The sequence below is a fragment of the Phocoena phocoena genome, chromosome 2, assembly GCF_963924675.1.
Source record: "Phocoena phocoena chromosome 2, mPhoPho1.1, whole genome shotgun sequence".
NCBI lineage: Eukaryota > Metazoa > Chordata > Mammalia > Artiodactyla > Phocoenidae > Phocoena > Phocoena phocoena.
In genome coordinates, this window is record NC_089220.1 from 114,169,460 (window position 1) to 114,183,233 (window position 13,774).

The window sequence follows — 13,774 nt, forward strand, 5'->3', positions numbered from 1 at the left end:
TCTGGCATTCACTGTCTCCCCTGAAAGACTGACTTCCAATCTTATTGTTGCTTCTTTTTTTTTTTTTGCGGTACGCGGGCCTCTCACTGTTGTGGCCTCTCCCGTTGTGGAGCACAGGCTCCAGACGTGCAGGCTCAGCAGCCATGGCTCACGGGCCTAGCTGCTCCACGGCATGTGGGATCTTCCCGGACCGGGGCACAAACCCGTGTCCCCTGCAACAGCAGGCAGACTCTCAACCACTGCGCCACCAGGGAAGCCTTTATTGTTGCTTCTTTAAAGGTACTGTTTCCCCCATCTCTGGCTGCTTCTCAGATATTGTTTTCATTGGGGTTTTTTTTTTTTTTGGCCGCATTGGGTCTTCATTGCCGTGCGCGGGCTTCTCACTGCAGTGGCTTCTCTTGTTGTGGAGCATGGGCTCTAGGCGTGCGGGCTTCAGTAGTTGTGGCACAAGGGCTCAGTAGTTGTGGATCACGGGCTCTAGATCACAGGCTTAGTAGTTGTGGCGCATGGGCTTAGTTGCTCCATGGTATGTGGGATCTTCCCGGACGAGGGCTCAAACCCGTGTCCCCTGCACTGGCAGGCAGATTCTTAACCACTGTGCCACCAGGGAAGTCCCTGTCTTTGTCTTACTGTATGGCTGTCTTTGTTCTTATCATGTTTTGTATTCTTAGGGCTTCTCAAATGTGTGCTTGATGAAATTTTTTTGTTTTATGTTTTAAGTTTTGGAAAATTCTCAGCCATCACTTTTTTCAAATACAGCTTCTATCCTATTCTCTCTCTTTCACATACATCTTTCCAGAATTCCTGTTACACAGATGTTAGATTTTTTTACTATGCCCTATGTCTCTTACACTGTTTGTATTTTCCTCTTTTAGCTTTATTCATCAGGCTGTTATTTCTTCTGGCCAATCTTCCACATCACTAATTTTCTCTTAAGCTATATCTAACGAACTGTGAAAAACTAATGTTTTTAATTTCACTCTACTTTTTAGTTCTAAATTCTTAAAATTTTCCTTTAGTTCTAAATTAGTTTTAAATTTTCTTAAACTTAGGATTTTTTAAAAATTTTGTAGTTCTTTAATAAAATTATCACTTTAAAAAATTTCTTGAAACAACTGTTACTTTAAAGTTCATGTCTGATAAACTCATTATCTGGATCCCCTATGGTATATAGTCTATTGTCTCACTTGGTTCTTATTCATGTTGGTTTCCTTCCTTGTATGTCTTAAAAAACAAACTTCTCAGTTAAAACCTGAATGCTTGTATATGAAAAAGTATAGAGATAACTTTAGCACTATAATGATTTCTTCCTCCACTGGAGACTGAATTTGCTCTTAGCAGGTGGCTAAGAACGCTGGAAATTCTACACTATTTTAACCCAGTCAAGAACTGAGATTATTTTAAACTGGGCTTCAGTCCCTATGATGCCTTCACTATTTCTGCTTTACCTTTACTCTAAGATATAACCCATTGAGGTCTTCAACCTAAAGCCTGTGGGAGTTGCCAGGGGGTTCCTCCTTGTTTTTTAATCTGGAGAAAACCCATTTAGGCTTCTCAGATTCTCAAGCCTGACTCTTTCAGAATCTGGCAGCCCTCTACCAGAACAGAAATGTCTCTAGGAACAAAGCAGTCCCCGAATGCTGGGCTCAAATCCCTGAGTTTCATGCTTACATATCTAAGCCCTATAAAACTTCACTTATTTGAAGGTACTCCAATGCTTTCAAATATGTTTTGTTCAGTTTTTTTTTAGGTGTTCTGCAAGCAAGTTTCGTCAAAATTTCCTAGTCTGACATCCCCAGAAGTGGGATAGACAAAAGAACAACTCACTAGATTATGAACTCCACAGTAAGATCCCTGAACTCTAAAATGTCTATCTTCAGTGCCTAACAGTGCCTGATACATAATTGTTATTCGATTTACTGATGAATCAATGACCTAAGGAATAATTCTGAGCAAGTAAAGGAAATAAGAGCAGTATTACAAATGGTAACAGGCAACAGATTTTCAAATCACAGAAACCTCTTTTCATCTGTCTCTTATTCCACATTATCTCTATAAATACCTTGATTCAGGACTCAGAATCACTCTCCCATACTACTTCAACTGGCTCACGGATTATGTCCTTCTCTCCAGTTCACCTCTCTTTAATCCATCTTCCACAGTTCCAATTCAAATCCTCTGCTAAATATACTTCAAATAGCTCCTCATTCTCTAAAAGAAAATCTTCTCTGCACAACTCTGTGACCCCAGGCTATTTCATCAAACTTATCTCCCTTCCTGCCTCCATCCTTATGTCCTATATTTTAGCTATATTGAATCATTTCCAATTCATCAAAACTGCTGTGCTATTCTATGCCTCACAGTTTTAAAGATACTGTTACCTTTGTTTAAAATATCTTTTCCCCACTGACAGTCTGGTGAGCTCAACTTTCTATTCAAAACTCTATTCCAGAATCACCCCTGGGAAATCTTTGCAGACTTTCAGTAAGTTCTAATCAATTTCATCCTTTATATCACTACTTTACCTTATATCTGATTACCTTATACCTATCATCCTGCATGGCACCTATTACATCTCTCTCCCATCCTATGTGCATATGTACTAATTTTGGGCAAAATTTAGAAGTGAACTTCAGTAATCAAGATTTTCAAGATGTTTCCTCCCAAAGCATCTTTGGTACTTTTTTATTTCTGTGTTTTATTTATTCAAAAAATTTAATCTACTTAACTGATTCTCTATTCAACTGAATTTAACAAATAGTTCCTGAGTACCCATCTCATAACAGGTACCAGACCAGTGATACACAAATAAATAAAACACTCAATATTTAAACTGACTTAAATCTCTTATTTCCAGAAAATCCATTTTAAGTAGAAAAACACGAGGAGGGAGAGAAAGGAAGAATAAAATAGATGTGGTGCGGGCTTCCCTGGTGGCGCAGTGGTTGAGAGTCCACCTGCCGATGCAGGGGACACCGGTTCGTGCCCCGGTCCGGGAAGATCCCACATGCCGTGGAGCGGCTGGGCCCATGAGCCATGGCCACTGAGCCTGCGCGTCCAGAGCCTGTGCTCTGCAACGGGAGAGGCCACAACAGTGAGAGGCCCGCGTACCGCAAAAAAAAAAAAAAAAAAAAAAATAGATGGGGTGGCAAAACTAAGCTTTCCAAAATCACATCAAAAGCTTACCCATTACATCACAAATAACAGAAGAAAATACTGAGACTTAAAAGAAAGAAAAAAAAAGCTATACCTTAGTATCTATGTTTTTGATCCATAATTCCACCACATTGCCCACAACTATGATATGCAGGGTAGCAAATAAATGAGGACCACCCACCCACCAAGTAGTTTTGAACACATTTTCCATCAACTGTAAGGTTTTATTTTTATACATGTTTTTAGGTAAGGCATTTCTCATGGCTCCTGCATGGCTAATCTAGACTTCTAAATAAGGTAAGAATAATTTCAGTTCACAATAAGAGAACACCTTTCTTCTTCAAAAGCAATTTAACCAGTCTTCTGTTTAATGATCCACAGAGCAATTGATGCTTTTCTTTGAAAAATACAAAACGCTGTCAACAAAATGCATTCCTCCACCCCTCCAACACACACAGCCATTTTAGGAGATAAAAATACTGATTTAGCATAATCTAGTAAAAAGAACACTGGATTGAGTAAAGAAACCAATCCCAGCTCAACTTTTGATTAAAAGCAAGAATTATGAAGCCAGAGTGTTTTGAATACAGGCTTTAGGCATCATTTGCAACACCAGAATAAAAAGAGTACCCACTTAAGAGTAAGCACTACATATATGTTAGGTGATATTATAACAAATAATACTATCTTTTAACAGCTCTATAAAAGAGTCTAGCTAAAAGGTCATGTGTTAAAAACTTTAAGGAATCATCAAAATGGCCAAGACTAATGCTGTTTGTGTGAATATCAATCAGTCCTTATAACTCTTGAAGTAAAACAGCAGTGCTTAAAGCCAGGACAGAGGACGGCAAGCCTCAATGACAGGAAAGACCTGTTGTGGTTTTCTGTTCATTTATTTTCTTCACTATTTCCTTTGAGGTGAATGTGAACCCTGCTTCTTTTTATACAAACTGAAATTCTGGGCTACAATCTCAACTTGTTACTGAATTCAAACTTGACTTGGAAAAAGAGCCCACATTTCCTTCAACCCTGCATTTACCCTAAGAATTCTCATAGAAACTGATGGCTTGCTCTTTCTACACTAATTCAGTCAATTTGAACTTCTCACAAGAAATATCTAGTTACTCATTTTGGTCTCTCTACACTGTCCTATTTCTTTGTATCCACATTCTGAGCTCATTTGAGATTCTGTTAATAAGCTCCTCTATCCCATCCTCGAACTAAGAGATCAAAGGAATACAATAACCATACTTAACATTACACACACAGTAACCAAGCCCATGGCAGCAATTAAAAATCAAAAACATCAACAAAAATTCAAAACAAACCCATATTTTTTCATTCAAAGGTGCAGTCAAACAAGCATGTATTATTGATTCTAATACTTGAGGCCTATTAAACAAAAAAGAAAACCCTGTGTGATAAGGCCCCCAAACTATGGTCTGATCTGTCATTTGCTTACACTAATATGAAGTCAGTAATATCTATATTGAAATACAACACTTAAAATACTTATCACGACTATGACTCAAAAATTTATGGGGCTTCCCTGGTGGCGCAGTGGTTGGGAGTCTGCCTGCCGATGCAGGGGACGCGGGTTCGTGCCCCGGTCCAGGAGGATCCTGCGTGCCGCGGAGCAGCTGGGCCCGTGAGCCATGGCCACAGAGCCTGCACATCCGGAGCCTGTGCTCCGCAGTGGGAGAGGCCACAGCAGTGAGAGGCCCGCGTACCACAAAAAAAAAAAAAAAAAAAAAATTGTGTGTGTGTATGTGAAGGTGGGGGTTAGGGTTTAGGGAGCAGGAAGGGGGCAAGTGTACACACATTCAGGTACTCACCTGCTCCAATTTAAAGATATGCTGATTAAAGTAGTGTTGTAAGCGTTCATTAGCAAAATTAATACAGAACTGTTCAAAGCTGTTATTTTCATAATCTTCAAACCCAAAAATATCAAGAACACCAATGGACAAAGTCTGTGAAACAGGAAAAAGAATTATGGTTAATAAAGGATGCTCAAATTTATTTCATGAATAATATTCACAATATAAGTAACAAAACGTTCTTCAACAGCAGTGGAGAGGAAAACTTGGGGGGCCAGTGTTCAGTCAAAATATACTACAAATGAAAAGCATGTTAGTTCTCTTTTTCTTCATCTTTTTCTTTTTATCTTAGTTATAAAAATAGATCCAAAGTTTTAACACATGTAATTCATTGATTACTCTACAGAAATGTACAAAGCAGAGTTAATGACCTGTTACCTCAATATCACAAATCTCTAAAACCCAAGAGACAGGGAAGGGAAAAACAGGCTATTGGAAAGTCAGAAGGTTACTAAAGTAAAGCTAGGTTACCCCTAGCTATGCCTGGTTATGCCAAAAGGATCATGCAATTGTTCCTAGTTTGACTTCTCTATCCCAATAAAATTCTGCATTAAGAATCAAGCTAACAGGTATGTTTAAATTAGTCTTACACAGGCTAGAAATGAAACTGGATATCAGAATATGTGGTTTCTTGAAGTTAAAACTTTAAAAATTTTTTATCAAGAAAAAGAAACACACACGATTTATGACATTAAACAGTTCTAAAAGGATTATAACAAAAATCAACAATCCCTTCTCCACCCTCAATTTCTGCTCCATAAAGTCAACAACACTCAAATCTTTTAGGTTGTTTGGTAAAGAATAGTATAATATAGTAAAAAATGTTTATTCTTCTATTTCTTGATATTTTACCTCCAGAAATTACCTTCTAACTTCTTACTATGGATGATAAATATTCAGTTCTAATATCCCAAACCACCATTCTTCTCACCACCCCACCTTATTCTTAAAATACAGTTGTATGACAATTTTGATTAAATGAAAATGATTTTTCTCCACTGGTGCTAAGAGAGATACTGGGCAAACTGATGTAATGAGTGATAAATAGTAAGAGACTTTTAAAAGTCTCCATTAAGAGTATTTTGTGTGATTAATACTGCTGACTAATTCTAAGCCCTTAAAAAAAACAGTGAAAATAATGATCTTCAAAAATAAGTCAACTTGGGACTTCCCTGGTGGCGCAGTGGTTAAGAATGCGCCTGCCAATGCAGGGGACATGGGTTCGAGCCCTGGTCTGGCAACATCCCACATGCCACAGAGCAACTAAGCCCATGCGCCATAACTACTGAGCCTGTGCTCTAGAGCCCGCAAGCCACAACTACTGAGCCCACGTGCCACAACTACTGGAGCCCACATGCCTAGAGCCCATGCTCCACAACAAGAGAAGCCACTGCAATGAGAAGCCCATGCACTGCAGTGAAGACCCAATGCAGCCAAAAATAAAATTAATTAATTAATTTAAAAAAATAAGTCAACTTGGTGTATTAGGTTAGAATTAAAATCAACTTTCTACCTGTGGGCTTACTCAAAGCATGAAAAGGTCATGTAAGAGCAATTTTACATTTAAATATTTATGTTTTACATTTAAATATTAAAAATGAGGTCTAGATATATTTCAAGACATAACCAGGTAAAAAAAATACAAATTAGAAACAATACAGATAGCATGATCCTATTTTTATGTTTAAAAGCAACTCTGCACATGTACATCTATAGGAATGTAAGTACATATGAAAAAAGCTCTGGAAAGACACACAAAACAGTTTTGCTGAATAGGGTCATAGAAGCAGAAATAAGGAGAGAAATAGCAGGGAATACAGATAAAAGGTGATACTTATTACTCTATATAATTCTATGTTTTTAAATTTTATGCATTACCCATTTTATTAAAACAGTTTTTCAGGAAAAATATATTATAATCCAATATATGTCTACCTTGGTATTTTGCTCCAAATCTTTACTATTCATAAGTGCATGATTAATCCGAAAAACTATCCAGTCAAACAGGGCACTATATAAAGACTTAGCCATGGAGTTCCTCACTGTCACAGCCTGGAAAAAAAAAAGTTAGGAGTCTAAGTGAAATTGGCAACAATCTGACTAAGATACTATAACAAAGTGTTTTGTTCTCATTCAAGAAAGAAAGCTTATTATCCTGAATTAGAAATTAATTTTTCTTTCAATATAAATAACCTACAATTGAAGTTTTTCATATATACTCATTAATTTAATCCAACTCAGGGAATCCAGGCTTAAACTGCCATGAAAGATAAAGGAAACAAAACATGAGTCCACACATTTCAAAACACTTTAACTGAAAACTGGGGTATATATTTCACCTAGTAAAGAAGGTAGAATAGAAACTTTATAAATAAATGAACTTCGCCAGCTAAAGTGGGGAAGAGTATTCCAGGCATAGGAATCAATTATCAAAAAGGCATCAGTTATCTGTGGAATCCTAGTCACACCACCACAATTACACTCCTGGCTGTCTTCAGCTTGTCATCCACAGTAACCTTTAGAAATTCTCCAACCCCAAACAGTAACAATTCTTTCATTATGGAGTTACGTGATTTACTTTTTCCCCTCACCTCAAGCTTTCCCCAGTTTATGGAAATTCTCTGTACTATCTGCTCAATTTTTGTGTAAATCTGAAATTAGTCTAAAAAATGAAGTCTATTACTTAAAGAAAATCCAACATTTAGAAAGTACCGCAACCTAAAAAGAGGGTTGTGGGGCACGTATCTTAGAAAGCTGAGTCCTAGAACTTAAAAGAATACAAATCCTAATAATTTATGTACTTCTCATCTAGGGACTTATTTTGCAGCTTGTATATTCAGGTACATATTTATATCTATGTTCTTAATTTTAGAGGAAGTAGAGAGTGTTGATTAAGAGCTAGACTATCTTCCAATCCCAGTTTCTCTACTTATTCCAGCTATTTGACCTTGGTCAAGTTACTTAAACTCTTAGGCTACAGCTTTTTTTACATTTGTAAAATGGAGACAATACTATAACCGACCACACATAGATGATGAATGAATTTCTGAATTTCAGTGGAAAAAAAAAACCCTCAAGTTTCCAGAACAAAATCTACCTACCTAAACTATCACCTACATAGGAAAGAAAAGACAGGTATTAAATTCTCTGTCTTCAACACTAGACACTTGAAAATAATTGGAAAACGTTTAGAAGTTCTGAGAGAAAAAAGGATGTGGCCCTAAAAGTCTATTCTTAGGCAAGTTATCAACCAAGTATCTTTAAAATAAAAAGAAAATCAATAGTAGAATATATAGAGAGAATAACCATTCTATTTTCCCCAGAGGAGAGGAAAAAGAATAAAGACAATATGATTAAATTCAGCAAAAGCAAAATATTTTAAAACACACAGTAAGAAAACATGTTCGTTATCACAATGAATATAAATGAGTTGAATTTTGTAGTTAAAAGACAAACCTCCATATCAAATTAATAGATTTATAGACAATCCAAATATACAAATATAATGCCTATTTACACTGTAACTCCCAATATTATACTTTTAGCCTCTTTTCTCTGAAATGCAGTTCTGCCTATCACAGCTTAACCTCAATAAGCCCAAATACCAATTAATTATTTTCTCACTCAAACAAGATCTCGTTCAGTGTTTCCTGTCTCACTGAATGGTACCAATATTCTACAGTTGTGTGTACCAGAAAATCAGGATTCATCCTTGACATCTCCTTCTTCCTCCCTGCTTCCCACTAAGCAAATCATTGCCCAATCTTGTTGATTTTACCATCTAAATTTCTTTCTTTTTAAATACATCCATTTCTCCCTATCAGTAGGTCACCATTCTAGACATAGCAGCAAGCATCTTTCTCCTCAGGAGTACTAACTACTATAGCCTCCAAACTCATCATTCCACATTCACTCTTGCCCTCTGGGTTAGAATGATTCCCATCACCAGGTGTACGTGTTCTCTATATCCTCTCCCAGTAAGTGTGAACAGGACTGTAAATGATGGATTTCACTCCCATAACTATCTTTTGTTATATGACAAGGGTGAAGGGGTTTTAAAGATATAATAGTGGCCCAAAATCAGCTGAATTTTTTAGTTAACCCAAGAGATACTGTCTTGGGTAGAGCTGACTTACTAGGGACTGAGCCCATCCATCAGAGATTCTCCTGCTGGCCTTGAAGAAGCAAACTGCCATGTTGTGTACAGGACCACATGGCAGGAAATGGCAAGTAGACTCTAGGTGCTGAGAATGGCCCCTAACAGCCAACAAGAAATTATGGATCTCAGTCCTACAACTGCAAGGAAGTGAATCCTGTCAACAACCTGTGAACTTAGAAGAGGATGTTGAGTCTCAGATAAGATCACAGCCATCATGAATATCTTGACTTCAGCCTGGTGAAACCCTGAGCAGAGGACCCAGCTAACCTGTGCCCAGACTGATGATTCATGGAAACTGTCAGATAATAAATCTGTATTATAGTAAGTCACTAAGTTTGTTACACAGCTATAGAAAACTAACACGCTCTCCTCCAACTAATTTTTTCACACTGCTGCCAGATTGTCCTTAAAAAAATATCTAAGGCAACTTTTTTGCTTAAAACCCTTCTTTCCATTGCTCTTCAGACAAAATACTAGAATCCTTAAGGACTGCTCTTCATTTTACTCATAATGCCTAGCACAATTCCAGGCACAAAAAGTGTTTTCAAATATTTACTAAACAAATAAATATACCAAACAAACATAAACAAAAATAAAGCAGGGGCTACAAAAATAATCTTAAAATGTTAAAGTTAAACATGTAAATAAACATAAAGAAATATTTAATAATGAAAAAAGTTGAGAAAGAAAATATAAAAGCATTGAACTTTTATGTAAAAGATGAACAAAACTCTTAAAACGGTTTGGCTTTTTCTCTTGTCTAGAAAGGACCTCTCAAAGTTGGCAACTATAAAATACGATATAAGATACCTGACATAATGAAGAAATGTGGACCTGTAGGTACAATCAGGAGAGACCCCAAAAATGGGTAAATGGATCAATGGGATAAATTATTCAATGTCTGCCTAGAAAGCATTCTCTACAGTTAAATCACTGTTTCCCCACCTCTCTGACTTCCAATCTCATATTCTGTCCTATCTTTATAATTGTCAGTTTGATTTCTCAACACTTTCATAAAACTTCACCATAAAATAGTAGGTTTTTCAATAACTTTCCTACTCCTATACACCTGAGTGGTATAATAGTAATATTGGCACACTATAGCAATAAAACTTACCTGGAAGCTTTACTATACAGATGATATTTAAAGCCATGGGACTAAGTGAGAAAATCTAGATAAAGAGTATAGAGAAGAAAAGACAAAGACTGTCCTAGGGCACCCAATCTTTAAGAAGTCAGGAAGAAAAGAAAAAACAAAAAGAACTGCAAAGGAGAGGCCAACAATGAAAAAGTAAACCAAAAGAATATGATGTGCTGGAAGATATGATGTGCTCAACAAGGAATAATCATTTGGGTTAAGGACTGCTTATTTATAATTCTACCTACCATCTACTTATCCCACAGTAATACTATGAAACTTAAAAACGGTGATCAGATTGAGATCATTGGAGAAAAATGTAAGCGTATTGCTTAAAATTACATTCAACTTTAAGTTTCCAAGTTGACAGAAAGTTCACGATAAATTTCAAGAGCCCAGAAAATATTTCAATCCATACTGTTATTTTCATTCTGTTAACAGAAAGAATATAAACCTAAACTTCTAAAAATGTTCAGCGTTCCTTAATTTCAAAGAAAATCTATTCATACCTCTGCCAGTTTGTATGGTAAAATAAGCTTTTCTCCCACTGTCACGGTCTTCCTTGTAACTAGTGCTTCAAATAGCATCTCTTCTTTAACCTATACAGCAGAAAAGTAAATTCAATATAAAAGATTTATGACTATGGTTGAATTATTTATTGAAAAGTCAAATAGAGAAAAAAAATTACTGGGATTAGTAAATATGCAACAGAGAAAAAACAAAAAGACAATACACTGGGCAATTTAAATATTGGCCAAAGTGGAATTTAAGTGTCCCACTCACCATACTTCACCATAAAAAAGACACAAAGGGTAAATAAGACAGATGGGCCTTTTTATTTTTATTTTATTTATTTTTTTTTTTTTTGCGGTACGCGGGCCTCTCACTGTTGTGGCCTCTCCCATTGTGGAGCACAGGCTCCGGACGTGCAGGCTCAGCGGCCATGGCTCACGGGCCTAGCCGCGGAGCAGCATGTGGGATCTTCCCGGACCGGGGCACAAACCCGTGTCCCCTGCATCGGCAGGCGGACTCTCAACCACTGCGTCACCAGGGAAGCCCAAGATGGGTCTTTTTAAATTAAAGTTTTCTTTCTGATCATAACAGAGAAACATGTTTCATCGTGCAGAATATGAAAAATACAGAATGGCACAAAAAATATTTTAAGACAATCAACCATAATCCCACAACCTGGAGACAAGGACTAAAAAGTGACAATACTTTTTGAATTCCAGGGACATTATAATGGATACTTATTGATGTTTCAGATGTTTATTTTCACTTACAGATGTTAAACTTTAAGATAAAGTTGATGCTTCCTTTGTTCTTACTCTCTCTCTAGAGGCCAATACAATCATGAATTTCACATGTATCATTTCAGTTCATGTTTTTATACACACACACACACACACACACACACACACCCATACACACATACATATATATGTATAATTTCCGTTCATGTTTTTATATTACAAACATGTTTTTGAGATCTATGTTGATAATTTAGATCAAGCTTATTCATTTTAACTGCTGTATAGCATCTCACTATATAAATTACCACCATGCACAATCCATTCTCCTACTTGTAGACACTCATGCTATTCATTGCACCATCAGAAAATAAACTGCAGTGAATACTCTTGCATGTGAGTTCAAGAGTTTCTCTGAAGTACAGACCTGAACGTGGAATTACCAGGTTGTAGTGTACCTATTTTCAGCTTTACAGGATATTGCCAAACTCCTGTACATGAGTTTTACCCATTTGCTCTCTCTAGCAGAAGCACTGAGAGTTCTTATTTCTTCAAACCTTGACTATATTTGGTATCATCAGACTTTTGGTTTTTGCCATGCTGATGGGCATGAAATGGAAAATAAGTCCATTTTATAAAAGCATCCATACATAATAAAGCTTTGACATTCATAAAATTTTATGTAAACAATATGATATAAAATATATCAAGCAAAAAGACTAGAATACAAGGAGAAACTGAGTTATAAAACAAGAGAGTGAGGCATTACCCTGTCACCAGCAAATTCATGACAGGTTGACCATTTTTAAAATATGATTACACAACAAGGAAAATACACCTTCTTATGAAGCATCCATTGCTCAATCTTCAAATTCCAAAAAATGGAAACAATTTGAGGCACATTAACTTCACAAAATGAACAGCCAAAGTTTAAATGTAAAACCTCAACCTTTCAGATATATTTAAAATATTTCAAAGAACAACAACAAAAAATTATTAATACCAGATTACACAAAATGACAAAACTAAGAAAACAAAGAAAAAACATATGTGATAAAAACCACTGTAGGGGCTTCCCTAGTGGTGCAGTGGTTAAGAATCCACCTGCCAATGCAGGGGACACAGGTTCGAGCCCTGGTCTGAAGATCCCACATGCCATGGAGCAACTAAGCCTGCGCACCACAACTACTGAGCCTGCGCTCTAGAGGCCGCGAGCCACAACTACTGAGCCCACGTGCCACAACTACTGGAGCCCACGTGCCTAGAGCCTGCGCTCCGCAACAAGAGAAGCCACTGCAATGAGAAGCCAGTGCACCACAACAAAGAGTAGCCCCCGCTCGCCACAACTAGAGAAAGCCCATGCACGGCAATGAAGACCCAATGCAGCCAAAAATAAGTAAATTAAGTAAATTTTTTAAAAAACCACTGTAGTATTATTGTGAGGTATATTTGTTCATGTAAGCAATTATTATTAAAATATTTAAAAATAAATGACCTATGTAGTAGACTCAAGAAATTTTTTTTAAAGGAACAAACAAATGTAAGCTGGCAACAGCGTGGAGCATAGGTTACTTCCATACACTTGTATAAATTGGTACAACCATGTAGAGAGTAATTTGTCAGTATCAGTAAAGCTCAATATGTGTATATACCATCACCCAAGAATTCTACTCCTTGGACTATACCCTAGAATAATTCTCACACGTTAACAAGGAGACATGTACAAGAATGCCTGTCATAGTACTATCTATAAATAGAAAATAACAAACAACTTCACTCCCCACTAAAAAAGATAAAGTATGTTTTATTCATATAATAGAATTTTATACAACAGCTAAAAATAAGAATCTAGAATATATAAACCAGCACTGAAAAATCTCAAAAACAAAATATGAAGTGAAAAAGTCAAGTTTTAGAATGATACATATAGTATAACATTTATATAAAGTCTGAAAACATGCAGAAAAACAAAACTATATATTCTTTATGGAAAGAAACATCTACCTATTCTGAAAGTGTTAAAACAAGAATAGGAATGACAAAAACTAAATTCAAGTCAAAACAGTACAAACTTCCAGTTATAAAATAAATGTCACATGTCATGGGGATGTAATGTACAGCATGGTGACAACAGTCAATAAAAACTGTAATCCGTATTTGAAACTTGCTAAGAGAGTTGATCTTAAAAGTCCTA

At 36.5% G+C, this 13,774-nt stretch overlaps 1 protein-coding gene across 1 annotated transcript in view; it reads right to left on the reverse strand.

Moving 5' to 3' along the window:
• Positions 1-13,774, reverse strand: part of MYO9A (myosin IXA) — a 216,825-nt gene that overhangs the window by 168,865 nt on the left and 34,186 nt on the right. The window contains exons 8-10 of the mRNA XM_065900167.1: positions 10,840-10,929; positions 6,969-7,085; positions 4,992-5,126 (exon numbers count right to left, since the gene is read on the reverse strand). Coding sequence (XP_065756239.1) covers positions 4,992-5,126; positions 6,969-7,085; positions 10,840-10,929 — 342 coding nt within the window. The remainder of the gene's footprint in view (positions 1-4,991; positions 5,127-6,968; positions 7,086-10,839; positions 10,930-13,774) is intronic.